Genomic DNA, 22,157 nt, shown 5'->3' on the forward strand with positions numbered 1-22,157 from the left:
TACATCCCCCCCAAGGCTTTAGTCAGTGCTACTGAATTTTCAGTTCCATTTACATTGCATAAAATGCCAGATAAATCCGAGAGATAGAAAGAATTTCTTAGATGAACTGCAATTAATAGACAACTTTTCTCAAATATGAGGTGAGATACATGATGACTGATTCAACACTACAAACTTTCTTAACGGCAACCATCGGGATTCTTGAGGACGGTCTATCACTTCCTTTCACTATCACCAACTACTTCATGTATTTACCTAATGAATGTAGGTAATTCATTATACTGATGTACATATAATTACTGTGACTAATAACATTTGTATTACAAATTTTCTTTATCACTCTCAGCAAACGCTACATGTTTTATAGAGAAGTAGTCCATTTTCAATGGAACAGTCATTTTCTTTAGTAATCAAGCTGTTTGCAACGCCAGATTTTATTTCAGCAACAAATCACAAAAAATGTCCTGTTTTCTTCTTTGAGTTCAGGTTTTCTTTGTCAACTACTTCAGCATTCAATTTCAAGTATTTCATAATTTCCATTTAGTTACTCGACCTCTTGACCTATACGTGCAGCTCTTCTCTTGAGAAGATTATATATCTGGCCGACCCACATTTTTATTTATGGTTGTATGCTCGTATCTCTCTCTCTCTCTCTCTCTCTCAACACCCCCCAACCCTGGCTTCTCGTCAAAGAGCACAGCCTTCAAAGGGCTCAAGTCTAGAGGATAATAATTCAGGGTCGGGGGATCTCCTCCTTTTAAGATGCAGGACGCCATAGGGTCCTTCGATTCATCCTCTGTAGTTCCTGGGGCTCAACTGGTGAAGGAAACTCAGTTGTAGAAAATCACGTTAGATGGTTGCATGGATGTAAATGCTGGAGAGAGAGAGAGAGAGAGAGAGAGAGAGAGAGAGAGAGAGAGAGAGAGAGAGAGAGAGAGAGAGAGAGAGAGAGATTTACTGAATAATCATAAAACATATGAAACGAGTGGATTATATTTACTCTGACGATCAGAAGATATGCCATTTGAATTGGACGGAACAATTTTGAATTGCAAATACCGAATTCAATAAATAATAATTATAGAGATGCATTAAAACAAATGAGCGGATTATGCTAAAAAGTGACCCCCGGAAGGCATGGAATGGAAATATTAAACAACAACTCTGAATTTGGAGAGCGAGAGAAAAAAAAAAGGGTAAAACCATTCATTCTCAATGGGCTGCATCGTCGGGACGGGAAAAGAATCGCTATTGTTTCCCTGCCGTGAGAACCATAAAAATCGCATCACTTCGGGATAAACAAACAATTTCACAGGTAGGTACAATGGGCAGATGAACTTTCCGAATCGTACTTGACTTAATGGAAACTGACAGCGAGAGAGTTCCGATAATAAAAATGACTGAAGTGCTGTACAGATTTCTCAGCAGCTGCGGACACATGCACATAGTCATACATATCTATTGCCCTTATTTTGTGAAAATCTATGGCTGATGTATTAATAATAATAATAATGAAAGTTTACAGTCATATATTACATTGTATTACTATGTAAAAGATGATGACAAAGACTTTAAACGTAAGGAACACCGATCAGGTGTTCGAAAGTCTTTTTTTTTATCGTTTACATAGTAATACAAATTACTATATAATTGTGGATTTTTATTACACATCTGTTTTTCAGGAACTTTTGAATTTCTCAGCAATAATAATAATAATAATAATAATAATAATAATAATAATAATAATAATAACAACAACATACAGAAATGGTTTACTGGCGCTTGCACCTTCCTTTAAAGAGCTGACATCCTAGCTTGTACCATCCTTTGCATACGTCATGATCACATGACGAACTTAGTTGAACTTTTCTTCATCTATTAACCTATTCATATACGGCATTCTTCAGCCTTGCTGCTGTCAAGGGAATGAAATGAAAACTGATGAAAGAGGCAAGTTAAGAAATAAAAGTTTTGCCCCCTTTTTATAAACAGCGTTCAGCGAGGGAAAAGAAGTCAGTCAAGTAATTAGAGTAAAAAAAAAAAAATTCTGTTCACATTAACACAAATGTTTCTTAAGGCGGGTGTGTCTACATAACACACAAACACGTATGTGTATATATATATATATATATATATATATATATATATATATATATATATATATATATATATGCGTGATCGAAATGTAACAATAATAATCACGAGAATAAAAAATTCTCGGCACGATATCGCGGAACGCCCAGAATAACAAGATTACGAGCAAAAATATAGCGCAGATATGTGCCGCAACAGAGGCATTCAAGCCCCGTGAAGACTTTTACGAAAGAGCAGCAGCAATGAAAGAACGGGAGAAAAAACTCCCTCTAACCAAAATGGCAAAAATGGCTCATAAGTGTATAGCCTTAATCCAAATGTTGACTGGAGCCGGCCCTGCTGTGTGTGTGGGGACGGTTGTTGACACGAAAAATGGAGGTTATAAAATCTTGTTTGGTATTTCATTGGGGGGTTTAACCTCGCCCCATTACCATTCACAACATCAATTTGCGTTGGCACTGTAATTCTTCGTAAACATGTGAAAATTACAACGTGGTCCACGTGCCATTTATACTGTAAGCGCGCACACAGACACAGACATAAATATATAAACACACACACAAACATATATATTTCCTTAAATATTATATATATATATATATATATATATATATATATATATATATATATATATATATATATATATATATATATATATATATATATATATATATATATATGGTGCCACTCAGTGATACAGCCAAGGCCTGGCATTTGTTAAACGCGCTGTTTGCTCCGAGCCAGTCGTTCTAGCTGTGAAAGGGTACCATCCTCAACTACCAAAAAAAATAAATAAATAAATAAATAAATAAAAAAAAAGCAACGCCACCTCCAGAGAACCTACAGGCTCTACCCTTCAAGTGTCACTCCTCTATGGTAGGGAAAGGCGAATGCCCACGTTACTTGTATACATGTGTAGGCGGCCCAAAAATAAAATCAAGTGCACATGTATGTAAGTGCCTCTATTTTGTGATCTTGACTTTGATGTATGTATGTATGTATATATATGTGTGTATATATATGTATAATTGACTCACGAAGATATGGAACGTGATGAATGTATAAATAAAGGCAAATGCCACGAAGGAAAAGTGAAACAACGGAGTGGTTGCAGTTTCGACACGCGGGTCTTTACTAGCCAGTAAAGTACAGTGCGTCGAAAGGCCTAGCAACTACTCCGTTGTTTCATTTTTCCTTCGTGGCATTTGCCTATATATATATATATATATATATATATATATATATATATATATATACATATATACACATATACATATGGGTATGTATATTAATTTATTTATGTTTATGTGTATGTATATGTGTCATATACATGGTCCTAGAAAAAAAAAAGTTAACAGAATCGACCGACTAGCAGCGTGGTGGGCGTTGAGGATGCATGGTTTAGTTAAGTTATTGGGAGCGATTAAAAGTTTGCATGATGGAAGCGATGCGTGCGATGCAATATGTAGGAGGGAAAGGAGAGTGACTGCGTTGGTGCTAAAGTGGCTCCGAGACAAAGATGTGTTACGTCTCCAAGACTTTTTAATATCTTCATGGATGGAGCGACGCGAGAAGCAAGAGAATACAAATTAGACGTAGGTTTAAAGTTGTGGGGTAAAAAGTATAAAATGAGACGCGCGCAGTTGTTGAATGACTGATGTTTGCAAATGATACTTTATTGGTTGGGATAGTGAAGAAAAACTCCCGAAACCAGTGAAAGAGTGCCCGGTGTTGGCAGAAGGAATAAGTTATGAGAAAATTTGAGAATGAATAAGGTCGTAAGGGTAAATGGAACCTATGAAATGGAGCAATCAATAATAAAGTTGAAGAAGGAAGTACTGAATGTTAAGTATCTTAAGAATGAATATTATGGATAAAGGTACTATGAGAGAAGAGGGGAGCCACAAAACTACAGATGATACGAAGGCGGCTGCAAGGTGTGTGCTAAAAATTGGGGGGAGATTCGGAAAGTCTCAAGATGCTGGGGTGAAACAAGAAATTATGGGCAGAGGACAAGCCTGCACGGGGATTAAGTAGCAATAGTACTATAGTGTTTTCTTCTGAAACTACCCACTGTAAGAAAAATAACTTAATGTTGAACACACACACAAACACACCTATATCTATATATATACAGTGTATATATATATATATATATATATATATATATATATATATATATATATATATATATATATATATATATATATATATATATATATATATATATATATATATATATAAAGCATGTGTGTGCAGCATGAGCATGAGTGACTGTTTGTACGGATGTGCCAAATTAAAGAAAGAAATGTCATAACATGTTAGCTTCGTACCTCACTGAAATTCCAAAGCATAAGCATCATTTTTAAGCACAAAAGAAGCTTCAAAAAATCTTCAAATACTTGGACAGCCGGGGAATGTTTTTCTTCAGCAATAGTCTGCTTGAAGCTATATGCATCATTTTGACAAATATGAGAGGAGAAAATTTACATAAGTTACATCTGAAGATTTATATTTTCGAGGAGATATGCGCACTGTGGGGGTGGGGGCAGGGAAAATCTCCCCGCTGCCAAAATGCGCAGCGAAGACACCGGGTTCAACAACTGCAACATTCTGAAATCGCGCAATACTTCTTTGGGGGGAAATATAAGTTTCCCTTGCTAGTTCACTCGTCCCTGTCAATGCGCGGAATTCATGCAAATTTATATTTTTCTAAAAAGTTTCCTGTAAACAACCAGCCTGTTATGTATTGCCAAGTGGAACGGGCAGGACCAAATGGACCAGTTGAACTAAATTCTTCAATTCGCAAATAATCATTACGTCCATTGTTTTTATTCATTAATCAACTACGCACTTACAAAATCAGTGACACTCAAGACCAAAAGCAGCAAATTCATTTTTGTCTCATTCTATTGTCCATAACGTTTCCGGGTGTGTGCGCCACAACATGGAATAGTTCGGGAGCTTGGAGATGTTAACTGATAATGTACAAAATAGAAATGATTCATATCTGGCCTTTGACATTTAGTATGTGGTATTACATTATACGTACTGGAATCGCCGAAGACTACCCATCTAAAAATAACGCGATGCAATACAAGAGAGAGAGAGAGAGAGAGAGAGAGAGAGAGAGAGAGAGAGAGAGAGAGAGAGAGAGAGAGAGGAAAATAACTTTCAAGAGACTTAAAGTTTCTTTCATTATCATGCAAGGACAAAATTCCAAGGAACCATCTAATCCTTTAACAGGCTACCTAGGAGGTTATCGTAAATCCACGGGAATAATAGCTTACCTTACAAGCAAGCCTTCAACTTTATATTAATATAAAAAAAAACACACAATTAACGACAACTAACCAGCTTGACCTGCTTTCTTTAATCGAAGCACCCTAAAATTTCATTAAAAACAAGAGTGAGAGCCTAGAGGCTTTCCCAAGAGCGTCCTCCTTAATTAGTGAGAAACTAAAATGTAAAGAGACGAACTAACAAGATTTTTCTCACCGACAAGAAACCTGTAATTTTCCATGGCCAAGGAAGACTGTATGAACAAAATATTTGCTTTGCATTATCAGTATTCATATACTATTGGCAAACATTGATTTTGGGGTTTCTGATGAAGGGAAGTGTTCCCTTCAAAACCCCCAGAATCAAATAGCATGTATAAATCTTTCTAAACCATAAAACGTAGCTTCTGAGAGAGAGAGAGAGAGAGAGAGAGAGAGAGAGAGAGAGAGAGAGAGAGAGAGAGTCGACTTACAAACTGAAATGTTTACGTCCTGAAGAATGATAACAGTAAGCGCAATGATATGAGGGGGAGAATTTCAAGGTGATTTATATAGGATATAACGGAATGGCCAAGAATAGAGAAGTATCAAAGTCACTACTGGACCTAAAATCATTTACACTGAAACCTTGTACTCTCTCTTTCTCACTCTAATTTGTTATATAACCAGTCTAACATAGATAGGGCGTTCAATTTGTCAGAATTCTAGAAAAAACAGTCAGTTCTGAGATGAAATAGTAATTTTGTATATCTTAAGGTTTTTGTAACGTTCTCCTACACCAAATTCCAGGTGTGAAATGGAAACTTTCCCAATTAAATACCATAAGATTCATGAACCATCTTTAGATACCAAGCGATAGCAAAACACAGTTCTGAGTTGAAATAGTAATTTTGTATATCATAAGGTTTTTGTAATGTTCTCCTACACCAAATTCCAGGTGTTAAATGGAACCTTTCCCAATTAAATGCCATAAGACTCATGAACCATCCTTAGATACCAAGCGATAGCAAAGACAAGCACAAACGCAGCATCACCATCGTCATCATCATCATCATCATCAGCAACAGTAATAATAACACAGGAGAAAAATAGCGTTGATAAGGTTGCTGAAAACTCGCGGCTGTTTCGAATTTCATTGAACGACTTTGCCAACACTACTCTTTAATTAGAAACAATGCAGCTCAATATGAAAGGTCAAACAGACACGAGAGTTTTATACTTTCCCTTTGATATCGGCGATCATCAATTACCGTTCCCTCCCTCCTTACTTTTTTTTTTTTGAATGCAAGTGAAAAGCTAGACAAATAGAATCACTCTTTGATAGGACTGCATAAAATGTCCCCAATTACATGCTCGTCAAATGAACTCCCTCCTCAAATGTTGACAGAACAGAAAGCTAACGAGATGAAGGTAGTAAACAGCCTTTATTTCCCGCTTTTGATAAAAAAAAAAAATCACAATATCACCAAGAACAATGAACACTTTCTCTCTATGACAATAAAAACAATAACAAGGCAAAATTTTTTTTTTCATGTTCCTTGGAAAAAAGTCTCTTTGAAAACTTCCATGGATTGTTGGGCGAATCTCAACCCACGTGTGATAGCACAAACAATGAGAATTCACGAAACGCATCATGTAAATCGACATTTTGTTCTGACTTCGCGATCTATTCCGCTAAATCCTCTTATCCGCAGGTATCTCAAGATGTTTACATTGAGAAAATAAGGAAGAATGTACAGTGGATCTCGTAATTTTAACTGGGAGTAGTAATTTCGCCAGAGTGAAACGGGAATCGAGTTGACGTCGGCCAATCCTCAGCTGTGGATGATCAACTTCGTTTTAACGGGCTTTTTCCCATTTTTATATGGGGTAAGCACGATGCCTTCCTTTGAAGGACTTTGATTTGGCGTTGGGGTAGGCCGTAGCCAAACTTATGTATATAGGCTTATAATATAAATGCTGTAAATACCAGTTCATTTGAACAAACACATTCTTGTTATCATAAGAACTTCAAAGCAGGCAGGGACTTCTGTGCAGAAAAAAGGGGCCTAGTCTCCGAAAACAAATAAGTTAGCTCGCAGGCACAGGAGGAGGCATTAAAATCCAATAAGGAGTACCCCTGAACAACATCAGGAACTTTCCATAGAAAAGAAAAGCGCCCTTCCGGAGGAAGAGCAGGCCCGACAATCACAAGCGATGTTGTTATTGCAGGTGGGCGAAGGCTTGATTTAATTCTCAAAAATGACAAGAGGGAGGACCCAACTTAGTCACGGGAACAACACTTCAAATTGAGTTACGTCATCACCACGAAGAAATGATGGAGTGTTTGGGTGAGGCGGACAGAAAAATTCTTAGCAGGGGTTTTTCCTAAGAAATGTTATTAATCTCATTAGCAAACTGTACACAGAAACGGCTGAATTCCAAAATATTCCTAAATAAACGAAGCATTACAGAAGATGACTACCGCGGACCAGTAGAAAAATTTGTAGAACTAATCATGAAGAGATTACATCTGCCCCTAGAAGTTCTACGCAGATACGAGTCAACAGAATTTGCCAAAATGATAGAAAATTTGAAGGAAAAATTCAAAGAACTGAAGAACTGAACAACAAAAAATTTTTAACGTAAGAGCTAATAGCAACTGGTAGACTGCGATGCATGCTTCATCAAAAGATGGTAACCGCTGACCATTAAGGAAACAAGGGTTAGGCCTAAAACAATGCTATACAAAAATTCCTCCAAAACACAATACCGTCACCCATACAATTTATAACATCATATCTGGCGCTACAAACGAAATAAAGACATTCATAAAGGACCCTTTACTTAATATAAGGCGTTTTTCTGGATTTTGGCAAAGGAAACTAATGAAGGAATTATTCTTGTACTACATGTATCAACAGAAATTCAAGTAGGCAAGCTACAATAAAAGACAATGAATTACGATTTTGTCCACGCACACAAACCCACAAACGCGATTACATATACGAGAATATTCGAATATATATATATATATATATATATATATATATATATATATATATATATATATATATATATATATATATATATATATATATATAATATATATATATAGATAATTATTCGTAGCCTGCTTACATAAATTTCAGCCGACACAATCAGTAAAGGAATAATCCCTTCATTACACTCCTTTGCCAAATTCCAGAAAAACGATCTCATTTTATATGAGGCTTAAATTTCAATTTCACCTGAAACCGACAAACCGTTCAGGCATGCTCGCCACGGGGTAATCGGAGGAATTATCCAGAAACTTGGCAGGGAAACTTTTCTTTTTCTTTTTATTTCGAGCTCAAAGACGCCAATGAATCTCCTTCCACGGCGTTTCTTTGCCGAAAGAAATTTCATGACGCCTACCCAATAACGGCTTTATTTGGAAGGACGATAGAATCTTCTATACATGTAAAAGCCTTCTTACTTTTTTCTTTCCAGGGAGAAGAAGAAGAAGAAGAGGAGATGTGCATTCCTCCAAACCAAATATGAAACGATCCAGCTCCCAGTCTTTCTTTGGTGTTGTCCGGCCATCCGCAAGAGAGTGTGCCGTTATATAAAGACTGCATTTTGACAACATCTTCGCTTTGCATACTCGTAGCTGTCTCTATATATCCGCGTGTCGAATTCCCCCATTCGACAGCTACGGCCAACAGGAAACCAATTTCCACTGCAGCAGAAATTTGCCTTTCATTCCCCACGTGACTCGAGTAGAAAAAGCAAGGGTAAGTGGGTTTATCTTTCCGTTCCGCGTTTACATTTCGAGACACGGTCCGACTGCAATCAGTTCTGAAGGGCTTCCTTTCATCATTACCGTGAACTTGACATATATGCTCGACATCATAATCATCGTCGTCGTCGTTGTCGTTGTCGTCGCGTCATCATACAGATCTCGGGGGGGAAATGTCAATGGGGTGGGTCTTATTTTTTTGCAGGTGGAATGGAAGAGTCCCGGAACGCACTCATTCCCTCCATTGCCTACAGCGGCAGCACATCGGAATTTCCACATATAACATTTTGGCGTTCACAGAATGGTTGATGGGCATAATAAATCCATTCCCCGTTTTCCAACGTATGAATTTCTTTTCGGAATAAAAGGAATAAGGACCCGCACTTTATCCTCCTCACTTCTGAAAGCGTTCGTTCCCTTTCGATATTCAAATGTCAGTCAACCCAGGCAAATATTTTCTCAAGAATAACGTCCCTTGAAACTTTTATTCTCGTCTTGATAAGATACTCTCAAACGCACTTGGGCTATTTCTTCTTTTTCTCTGTCATTTTTCGATTTCGATCTCTATCAAAATCTATCGTTACTTCTCCCCACAATCATTAAAATTGCGACATCTTATCTTTCTCAAATACTTCAGTCCTTACCGTCTCTTGTGCGTCAGTTACTTATGGAGGTATTGTACTAACCAAGTTGTATCAGATTTCGATAGCATATACCTACAGAGCAAACAAAGAAATACATTTGCAGAACAGAATATATGTTACAGGGTGGTATGAAAATACGGGCTCACTCTCCATACAGAAAATATAAACAAATATATAGTGTATGTGTATATAAATATTATATATATACATATATATACATATATATATATACACATACATACATACATACATACATATACCAACTACATATGCATCACTAGTTCAATTTTTTCAGAATCCCCTAACATAAAAACTAAGGTCTTCTGGCAGGCCGCCTTTCAGAGACGCATTCCCCACGGCAACCTTAGTTCAAAGTCCTTAGGCGAAACTTGGGCAACTATTTTTAACGTTTTTCATACATCTCTGCGACACACCCATTCCCAAAAAGGATCCCTTTATACATTCAACGTTAGGCACGAGGCATGTCTCTCTCTCTCTCTCTCTCTCTCTCTCTCTCTCTCTCTCTCTCTCTCTCTCTCTCTCTCTCTCCCCCCGCATTATTTCCGCTGCTTGCTCGCTGTGACAACTGATACCAGACGTTAAATAATCTTGCCCTAAATTTTTTTTCCTAGCTTGTATGGGGTTTGTTCTGCGGTGATAGGGCATTTGTCATAAAATGTATTGCAAACAGATATTATTGAGGGATCGCCTATCCCCTAGAATGTCTTTTATCGTCATTATTATAATACCTAACATCTGCACGTCTAAAAACAGTCAAGTGTTACTAACATTCATTTATGGTATTTACAACTATTCACCCAGAATTGTCGCTGCTACTGTTATAACGTCCACCAGTGTTCAAGTTCTATACTTTAATCCAAATGTTTACATCGGCCTGTGTTTTGACCAATCAGAAAATTTAATATAATCTTACTTAAAGCAACTTCGGATGCTATACGTTATCTTTCTCCAATAAAACCCGAACAAGCCTCTTTGCTCATTTTATCAGTCAACTGAACAATGTTGTTATGGCTAAACCAACTACTGTTCACAGCTCGATGTACCAACCAAGACCCTTCAGAGATTCGATTACTATAATGTACTATAATGTCCACACTCTCTGGGCATAATTCGGTCTTGTTCTTTGGAAAACCTTTCTTATACTATATATATATATATATATATATATATATATATATATATATATATATATATATATATATATATATATATATAAATATATATAATATAGATAGATATATAGATATATATATATAAAATATACTACTATAAATACATCGATAGGGACTGATATTAAAAACACTAATACAGTGGATCCAACAAAAACATCTAGAGAAACGTTGACAAATCCTTTTAATGGGATATTTGTTTTCTGGGCCATTTTCTAGACTCCTTATTATCTTCCCTTTTCGTACTGTCGGTAATTAATTTTCGAAGAGAAAAAGAATTGGGCTCATTTCCAAAGCCAATGTCGTTAGTCACGGCTAACCTGGGAATGAAAGGGACGCCCCTGTCATAATTAGCAGAAGATAGAGGGAAATTAATGGAAAAATGGCAGAACGAAAACCGAAGTTCGGAAATCATAACTTTAGGAGGTTTAAAGATTATAATAGTAAAGTCAACGCCTTTTTGGATATCCAGACGTTAGGACGGATTTTCATCGAAAGAAAAGTGTTTGATTATAAATAAGTACAATCGTAATTTACTTCTGTATTGGTCGATTAACTTTTTGTGCCTGTAATTTGGGTGCCATAAATCGAATGAACAACGGCGCTCCCACACCCGAAAAAAGGCGCAAATGAGAAAATAATTATTTTCAGGAAAAGGTCATCATGAATTTTACTCAAGGAATGTTCATCATCTTCAAAATTATGTTTCCATTCATTCTGTTTAACAATTAGTGTTCCTGTTAAATAGGAGTCCCTAAACCTCGTGGATTATTCTAAATTCAATTTACTGTAATTGTTGTATGTTGGCCAAGGACCCTTCCACTGTCGTTCAATGGGGATTTGGTTCTGGACTAGGAATCAGGGGGCTGCAAAAATATTTTGTTCTCTATTGTTCTTCTCCTGTTTGATCTATGTTACAGTCTGAAAAATATTATTCTTGCTTTTGGAAAGACTTTCCAAACTGGGCTAAATGAAAGAGAAACTACTTCTTTGGAAAACGAACGAAACTCCAGCCATCCCTTCCTAACTGACCTCATCACGGAGATTTTAACGATTTCCTCCTACCGCAAACTCCAAATAATAATAATCAAGAGCGCTTACTGCAATTAAACATGAATAATTTAACCAATCATTAATCCCAGAATACGAGAGGCGGTGCTCTATCGGCCGAAAGGCACCTGAAGACTGAAGTGGAAAGAATCGATGACAACTCTGCTCCTTCCTCCTTGGACGCAACTTCGCGAAATGTCGTTACTTGGAAATAACGTCGAAACTGGCGAGACATTTTCGCTGCACGATGCGTTAGTTCACCATTAAACCTCCCAGGTTGCTGAACACCGTTAAAATGGAAGGGGGTCCGAGCAATAAATATTTATTCCCGATATGCCACCATCATGAAAAGGAACTTTGGAAGAAAGCTTAAGACTCTGGGTTGAAGTCAAGCCATCTAAACTAAGAAATAAGCAAAATCGATATCGCTCAGTCCCCGATATTCTGGGGTCCTCGTGAAAAAAGATATATCTCTTCATTATACAACTAAGGGCCCCCTCAAGTTTCAAAAGTCAATATGACCTCAAAATAACCGAGTGACAGAGAGACGACCCAAGGAAAAAATAGGCATCATACAGAAATAAATAAAACGGCAAGCAATATTATTTCCTTCCTTCCATAAAGGATAAATGTAAATACTCCCAGGTAGAGTCCTCGGGCCCTCTCGAGAGGCAGTCAACTAATGACTGACGAACCAGTTCCTCAAGATGTCGAGTGATGGCGGCCTCTACAAGAAGAATACTCTCTCTCTCTCTCTCTCTCTCTCTCTCTCTCTCTCTCAGCGTGCCTGTCTGTCTGTCTGTCCCTCTTGATTTATTCTAAATAGAGGGGAATTTTATTGCCAGATCCCCATTTAAAATGTCCCAAGTGGCTGCCGAGGGCCAAAAGAGGGTGTCTCCTAGGAGGATTTGAAAGGCTACTCCGAGTTACAAGGGCCTTTTTTTTGGGTATGGGGTGAAACGAAGCACAAATTCTTTCACTGCCTAGCTCGAGGATGTGTCTGCGTTAAATCCTTTGAATAGCATCATTGTCTCTCGTCTCTTCCAGTTGCTTTTCCAGGTCTTCTGTGCTTTGTCTTCCATCCCTTCCACTCAGTTTTTTTTTTTTTTTTTTTTAGTCTGAAAATCGTGTGATATGATTCTGTTCATTATGTTAATTATAGTAGTTAATACTGAAATCCAGATGTTAGATAATCTGTTTTAATTAGTCATTCTGAAATAACTCTTCCTAACCCTTTTGGTAAATTCCAGTTGATAAAGAATTTACACTCTACTCAACATTACCTATTAGCTTTTTCGTGTATATATATATATATATATATATATATATGTATATATATATATATATATATATATATATATATATATATATATATATATATATATATATATATATATATATCCCCCAGCGTCACTCAACGAACCAAGTGCCCGTCAAACGTTAAGACGCTACATTTAAATGAGAAAACTTTTTCATACATACAAGTGTGTATACACACATACGTGTGCGTGTGTTTGAATAAGTCTGGGTGCCATGAAAAATACAATTATGTTTGAATATATGTATGTATGATAATTGGGTACACAGTGACGCAAGAGGGAGGGCTGAATTAAACTTGCAAATTACGCATGGATTTAGCTGTATTAAATTTTATTTCAACTCATCCCCTCGCTTCTCACAAAATATGTAAATAATGTTCTCGCAGAATTAAAAGGTATTTTTATGTAATTCAGGTGAGAAACTCGCTTGCTGCACGGAAAACTGCCCAGTCTTATAGATCAACCTCATGTGCGGAAGACTTCAACGATACACACGCGCACACACGACAGAAAATTGCAATGATCACTGTCGTATTCACATAAATTCCTGAACCATCTGTGTAGAAAGCTTCCAAAGAACTAGCCTCTTCATTCACCTAAAAATAAACTCGACAGCAGCAGGTCGCACTCCATACACACAATGCGCCACTCACCTCTCCTCTACTTCGCCAGCACTCTCTCGCTTCATGGATGTTGAGGTCCTTCTTTTCCCATACATCCATCCATTTCGTGGTCTTCTCTTCTCCTTTCTCCAAATTGAAAAATCCTTCCACCATCTGTCTTTTTCCTATCTTTCTACTGACAGATATATACATACACCCACACATATACATATAAATGTATAATCATAATCTAGTATGTTCCATAATATCATTCACTATGAATCACTTCAGAAATGAGGTATATCAATGACGTAAATACTCATATCTCAAACGCCAATCTACCACCTGACCGTTTCTTAATTTATAAAGGGGAGAATTATTTTCTTTGTTATCATTGGGCCCATTGTTTTAGCCATTTTCATCTTGAATCGAGAATCTAATTCGGGAGAACTTAAATTAGTCTCTCGACTTAAAAAGGAAACATTCCAACTATTTCTGTGCATAGGTGGAAGCGTGAGTCAACCTGGCTATCTCACCTTTTTTCCTTAATATTCTGAGCGTGGCAGTTTAAAATAGAGCCTGAATGACTGCCCTTATACTGTGAACACCCATTTATATATATATAACCCATATATATTATTATATATATATATATATATATATATATATATATATATATATATATATATATATATATATATATATATAATGTGTATGTACATGTATACACAGATCTATACATACAAACATTATAATTTATATATATATATATATATATATATATATATATATATATATATATATATATACATATATATATATACACACACATAATGATGATGTGCTTAATCTGTGTACCCGTGAATTTTATTTATGTGTACGCCATTACATGGAACCTACATCAAGACGTGCACACGTTTGCACACAGAAGGTTCATTTCCGAACAGAAATATGACATGCCCACTCCATTAAGTTTAAAATCCCATCCATCAAATGGGATCTGACAACCAAACTATGCATTTGTGCTCAATTCCCCTCCACCCCAATACACCACTGAGGTTTTTTTTAATTTTTTCCCCGCCAAATACAAAAGCCTGATCCACGGAAGTGACCGAAACGCAGAACTGATGATTCTATTTGGCCAAAAGTTTCTTTCTAGTTTTCTAATCTGTGGAGCTTTTCGTAGTACAATATGTACTCTCCCCTAAACCTGAGAGGTACTTTAATGACATCAAACAAACTGGGTGTGTGTCGAGTGTGAATGAGTAATGAAGGCTCCTGGCATCGAAAAATTTCACAATCGCAAATTACGTGGCGTAATGAGAGACAAAATGCCTCATTTTCGTAGGCAATTAGCATTACACCCCTAACATTAATTTCCCATCGAGTTAGCAAGATCCAGGCATCTCATCAATAACTGGCTTATTCGTACCATTCAATTAATACAATTATAATGAGGATATATCAAATATTTTGTCTGAAGCAATCAACCGCAAATGGCAGGGATTTATTTAAGGCTTCGTCAAAGGAAAATAAACCAAATACGCTTAGCAAGATTTTCGGCCTTTTTAACGTCCTTTTTCAGCTTAAAACTCAACCAATAGTTTTTTTATATTTCCACTTGCATCATGTTTTCTTCATGATACTTCACTATACTTTTCATGTGATCATCATAAATGCATGAATACTGGTATATCTAATCCCTAACGATTTTTTTTATTTTCTTTTTAAGCCTTACATAAATTGCAAGAAATCAAACACCTCTTTTCCAAAAAACAGTTTCTTGCATTCCTTTATTCACCCGGTATCACAAACGCCAAGTCTTCATGTTATTCTTTACTGACGTGAAACATCCACCCATTTTTAATTCGCTCGCTCTTGGAAAACATATGCTATTGGGGCTTCCATCTCCCCACCCCGCCCCCCCATCCGAGTCTTCAACCAGTTCTCAATATGGCATTTTTCACGCCCTTTCCTTATCCTATCCTGACGCTGCCTTTATAATCGCATTACTGGAATTTTCAATGAGGTTTCGCCGTCTACGACGATCATTATGCTACAGGGCTATGATCACAACGCTGCCAAGTTCCTTCTTAGACATTCATCGCTCTGACGAAGGTATCTGCCTCACTCCAATTCGCGCGCGCGTGCGTGTGTGTAAGAGAGAGAGAGAGAGAGAGAGGTTCTCAGAAAGGTCTCGTCATTCCTGACGTAAAAAGAATATGCCTTCGCGTGTTCCCTGGCTATCCTTGGGCAGAAATTACCTGTTTCAGAACAAATAAACATACATTTTTCATATTTTTCCTTACAATGTCATGATAATGTGCAAGGTTTACAGGCAATTTTGTCTCAAATCTTTCAAGTCGTTGCACATAAAGAGTGTCAAGAATTCTCGGGCAAAGGACGCATGCGACGAAACTTTAATAGTAATCATTGTTAATATATAAAACTTATGGTGTTTAAAATATAGGTCTTTAACAGAATCAATGAAAACCATATTAGGCTACTCCCCCTGCACGTAGAATATACAATAACCCAATTCAAATATTTTAGTTTCAAGAAAATAATTAAACTAATATTGCCTAAAAATATCGTCATTCCCACATATTTTGAATGGCTACAGATAAACGTGGTACATTCCAGCGAAAAGACGGAAACCCCTTTAAAATAAAAAATAAAAATAAAACCTCCATCTTTCACGGGTACTAAAATCTTGCGAGTTGGAAAAGTAGCTGTCCAGACATGTACCCTATTTTGTTACGCGAAAAGATTAAAACAACATGAGGCGCTTTCCCGAAGCAAAATATAACGAAAAGGAAGGGAAGCGTTTAACACTGAGGAGAGAGAGAGAGAGAGAGAGAGAGAGAGAGAGAGAGAGAGAGAGAGAGAGAGAGAGAATTGGGCTTCATCAATCCCTCCTCATGCCCTCGCACGTAGTGACTTACGAGGCGTGTACGAGAGTTCATTTTTCCCTTGTGGAAAGTATAATGGGGAACTCGCTTCAAACTTTCCTACCAGTAGCGTTTGATAATGATGGCTGTAAGCGGTTAAAATAGACCATCCCTAATCCATAAATGCAAGCGTGAATAAGATATTTCATGTGGGAAAACTCACATACCTTTTGTATATTCAGTATTAACGTGTGTATGTATGTATGTATGTACGTTAGGGGTGAAGCCAGAAGGTCTGAGGCCCCGTGTATTTGCAAGTCTATACGGGGATTCAGTATACAGTCTGTTTCCTTACAGTCTAAGGGTTTCAAACGAAAAATCAATCAAGGCCCCTTAATGGCCTTCACCTGACAACAACTGCGGTCGCTAACGCGCAGGCTCAATCGGCTTTATTGCCTCTACCTGGGACGTAGGTATTACGAATACCAGAGCAGAAATTTCTACCAAATCTCTCAAACTAAATCTTTTATTGTTATCTTTAATCTCATCCCATCTAATTGTTTCAGACCTCTACCAAACAATTCTAACCATTTATCTGAATAATTAACTTCAAGCTTAAGTGAACAGGAAAGACCAACGTAGTAATTTCCAAACCAAGTTAAAAGATCAGAACGAAGTCACTCGCGATTTACTTAGTGTAAACGTATTACATCTTCAAATCAAGTGAATGAACGAAGGGATGAAAACTGGCTTGAATATGACAAATTAATGGCCGCCAAGCTTTTATGTTGGTCACAAGTACAACAGGATACCCAGTTTTATCCATTTTCTCACCAGGACTGGGGTACTTACATTTTGATAGATTTCAGTAGGGGCAATATTATTTGAAAATAGACAACAGCGTTTGCGCCCAGCTAGGGCACGCTGGCATATACAAAAATACAGTGAAGGAGACAGAGCAAATTACAGTGATACTCCTGACAGATGTACAGTATTAAGACACTCATTTTACAAATAATAATAATAATAATAATAATAATAATAATAATAATAATAATAATAATAATAATAATAATAATAATAATAATAATGAGAGTTCAACTGCAAAATAAAGGCAACAGTAATTTAAGATTCCTAATACTTACAGTGTTGAAGTTTTGAATGATTTTATTTTTAACATCTCCAGATCTCGAGATGGACTTGCTATCGTCGACCATAGAAGATTTCCAGGAGGCTAATGAGATCTTATCAAAAATTGACGTATTTACTGCTGACAAGAAGGATCCTTTCCTACTATCAGTGCCCTTTGTATTCCCAGGAACCCTCAAATGGGACAGACCTTGAGCCGACCCCTGACGACTTCTCAGGCCTAGTTGTCCCCTAGAGTCCTGTCTACACTTCGTTGAAAAGAACGATTTTCCCCCATTGGGAATATTGAGACTACATCTAGAATTCTCCTTCCCACCTTTTCTCAGGAAGGGTTTAGGGGATGTCAGGCCCTCAGGGATAATCAGAGGTATGGAACGCTGACGCATCGACGAGTCTAAAAATGGCTTCCTTAAAGAGTTGGAAGCCTGTCTATCAACTTTCAGACCATTTGGAGGCTCCTTAGGGCCCAGGACTAGACCTGCTATGGTTCCATAATGAGACAGATTGCCGTCCCTTGCCAAATGGACATTTGGCAGGTCAGACAAAAGGCCCAATTCAACAGATTCAACTGCTGGATTGCACCTCTTCTTTGAACCTCCTTCCCCCGTTTCCTTGTTAAGGAACGACAAACTTCTCGGAATGCTGAAATACCTGGCAATGAGACTGCTACTGCTCTGTCTGTGAGTGTCCTTTTCACTAGCAGAACTACTGAGAGAGCCATCACTGTTGTATTCACTGTCGCTCGTTCCACTGACAGATTTTCCCACAAGAAAGTACCTGGAGCATTCCTGCTCTCCTGGATGCCTCCCATCCTTGTGAGGCCCCAAGAGGTCGCCCCAGCTCTTGGACTGAGAGAGTGCTAAAGGAGACGATCCGGTGAGGAAAGAGTCGAGTGTCGATGGACTACAAAGAGCATCGACTGAGGCAAACGAGCGGCTCATATCTGGGGCCCCACTGATGATGAACGGCGGAGGGCATGGCCCAATCCGCCTTTTGGACAGAGGGGACCCAGGGGGCATGCCAGCCCCTCCTGACATGTAGCCTTCTCACGAATCTGTAACTTAAAAGGTGTTTCTTCACAGCTGTTAAAGAAACTCGCAGAAAATAATAATCAAATAAATCAACTCCGCTTACAGAAATGTTAGCACAAGATTCCCCGCAGAAATCAGGCCCAAAAGAATGTTCCTAAACGATGCGAACTTAACCCCCACAGCTTTCAAGCAAAAAGTGATGCAACACAAGCAAGTGTCCCCTTTTCACCGCCACCAAATGCATGGGGGGAACGACGCAATGGAAAGCATTATTTGAAATTCAAATGAATCACATCAGTTCGTCGAGTTTTTTCTTTCAGCTCATGACAATAAAACAAGAGAAAAGGGGCGAGAACCGAGCAGGGACGATCGACTGGCGTTGGAAAGTAAGGTAAAATGAAGTATACTGAAGCCAAAAGCTGGTGTATCATCGCCGTCATAAGGCCCGTGGGGAGGGAACAATGAAAATGTAATTTGCGCATTATCGCTTTTATTCAGCTTAACTGACATTCATTTAATGGCAGCACTGTAATAGAAAATTTCTATTTTCAAGTAATTGAGCGCCACCTTTTCACTTTAACATTGCACCTCTTATTGACGGCCGCTGATCAATTCATTTTCATTTACCTTGTCCTCTATTCTCGACACACTGCCTTTGTTACCTTCACTCTACCTCTCTTCGCCCTCAAATTCAAGTGCTTCAGCCGGCAGCATTCACATTTGCTCACCGGACTGCGCTGGTGCGGTTGTTAAGATAATTAGCATAACAGAATTACTTCCACCTGTGCATATCAATATTTCAAGCGGCAAGCGAATATTTAACTTATGCTCATCATAAAATATGAAAAATTATGGGGAAGTTAACAAGGGCGATTCGCGCTATAATAATAATTACAAAGAGGATTTACGGAATGATACAAATTTTGACGAACAACACTTTTTCTTAACGACCCAACTGTCTCTCACTTTACAGAGTGGACCGACAATATTTACTTTTGTCGGAGAATTCATGCTCTCTCTCTCTCTCTCTTAGACCAGCAATATAAATGGGGCCTTTCGTTTGAAACGAGAAAGTGTCATTGGGAAGAGATTAATTCCCTTAATTTCGGTAAGAGGGATGTCCGGCTGATGTTGACATTTCTACTGTCAGCTGGAAGCTCGATATAAAATAGAACGGCCTTACAATAACACCCGGCTATTATATAGTTCTTGTCACCAGCAAGTTCGTATTGCGTATCCCCAGCTATTCTTCAGACCTTAACGTCCCTGGGTTACTCTCACTTGCAGGTGCTATTGAAGCCTCTCTTCGGCACAGCCTCTCTACTTATCCTTTTTTTTTTTTTCCTCTCTAATTTTTCAGGCTACTTGCAGCTCTTCCACCGATCAGTCCCTTTAATCAAGATTCCATGGCACATTCTGAATGCTTCAACACTGTCTAGATTCTAAATATACAGTATAGTTGCAGCATCGTTAAACGTTTTCTTGCGTTCAAAGTTAGCTTTCACCTTCTGTTTTATCTATCAGTACGGTATGGAAATCGCCATATCACGTGACTGCAGTATTTTCAGAATTATTAAATGCTTGATTTTACAATATACTGGAAGAATAATTGGCTTCAAAGACGGACCACCCAATGAATCACAGTATAAATGCTCAGGGATAAAGATATATTTCTTGCGGAAGGGGGAGGGGAGATTAATTTAGACAGGGATTTCTCATCATCAAACAACTCTCCTGAATACGGACAAGTCTCTTTTGGACGTATTAAGACACTCGTCCCAGAGGTTTTCACTCAGCAACATCAGTTGTCATTTAATGTTGCCTCTGGAATTATCTAGAGTGAGCAAGACAGATGGAAAGTGTGTGTGAGAGAGAGCGGAGAAGAAAAGGGGGGGTGAATTGAGAAACTGGGGCCTACGTGGCGGGTGAGGAGTGTTGCAGGGGACGCTTTACTGCGGAAATAGTTCGGCATTAAAGACACTGATTTCAAAAATTTAATATAAATTTGGAGCTTTTGTTAGTCACAGATTTCACCGGAAATTTCCTTTATGCAGGAGTGAGAGCGATCTTTGCATACAAAATCTGTATATATTCATAAATAACTGTATACATATGTATCTATATATATATATATATTGGCCTCACGGTGCAAGGCACTTTATAAATATGATGTACTTTTCAATGACGATTGACGTAGGGTATGCTTCCCTACTTGATTTGGGAGAAGACCTTATCTTCTCGGATATGCAGGAAAAAAGTCAGCAGGGTTTAAGACTCAAAACGTGAGATGTCTTATAATATGGACGAATAATGGAGAGTCCTACAGTCCCGAGAAACGTTACATATGATCATGCTCCTGAGATGATTCGCTTAAAGAGCTTCACGCTCCATTGAGCAATGATTTTGATATTTCCTCAATTTTCCGACACCATGATGGGGAGGGGGACCCAGTTCCGTCAGATGTAAGGATATGTAAACAGCTTTCGACATTCCTTTACCAAAAAGGGGATTCACTCTGTCTACATCATAAGCACATCGTGAAATGGCGCGGCTTGTCACACAAGTCACTAGTATTGCATAGGACTCCTAACAATTTATAATATCTGAGAGAGTATCCAGATATCAGCGTCAAATATTTCTATATCACTTGAATTCAGGTACTTTGGTTGTCTTTTCAATAGCACTTACAGTCAGGTAATGGATCACTTTGAAAATAAGACTTTTTTTTTCACAGTTAAGCACAAACTTTGCGAGATATTGAAATATATTCACATTCACTTCAGGTTTATGACTCTACGGAGGTTTCCACGTAACAATCGTTTCCAGCTTCGACGGCACTTCCGCAATTAAACAACAATGCTGAATATTCTTAAACACAAGCACTGAGGTAACAATGTTGCAATTCCCAATGGCGTGCACTCCGGTAACGGCCCCCCTGCAAAGTCCAATAAGCTCTTGAAAACTATCAAAGTATTGAACGCCAAAATTCTAATGCAATCAGTATCGAGAGTGTGGGAAATTAGCATCCGATAATAGCGACAATTACAGCCCCGCACTTCACTTCCTTGTACGCTTGCGAGAATCCGAGAAGTTTCTAACAGACCGAGAGCATTTTTCGCGTCGAATTTCCAAGCAAAGCACTGTTC

General features: G+C 37.9%; 1 protein-coding gene across 28 annotated transcripts in view; it reads right to left on the reverse strand.

Annotated features, from left to right (window-relative positions):
- sei (seizure) overlaps window positions 1-22,157 on the reverse strand; it is a 538,215-nt gene that overhangs the window by 172,412 nt on the left and 343,646 nt on the right. For 13 of the 28 annotated variants that reach the window (XM_067087727.1, XM_067087714.1, XM_067087723.1 and 10 more), the window contains exon 1: window positions 17,977-19,080. The exons of 4 other annotated variants lie outside the window; for them this stretch is intronic. In XM_067087727.1, the coding sequence (XP_066943828.1) occupies window positions 17,977-19,017 (1,041 nt within the window). In that variant the 5' untranslated portion in view covers window positions 19,018-19,080. Of the gene's footprint in view, window positions 1-17,976; window positions 19,083-22,157 lie in introns of those variants that run through there. 11 more of the 28 variants (XM_067087717.1, XM_067087722.1, XM_067087708.1 and 8 more) reach the window with 2 other exon arrangements.

This window comes from Macrobrachium rosenbergii, chromosome 44 (genome assembly GCF_040412425.1).
Source record: "Macrobrachium rosenbergii isolate ZJJX-2024 chromosome 44, ASM4041242v1, whole genome shotgun sequence".
Taxonomy (NCBI): domain Eukaryota; kingdom Metazoa; phylum Arthropoda; class Malacostraca; order Decapoda; family Palaemonidae; genus Macrobrachium; species Macrobrachium rosenbergii.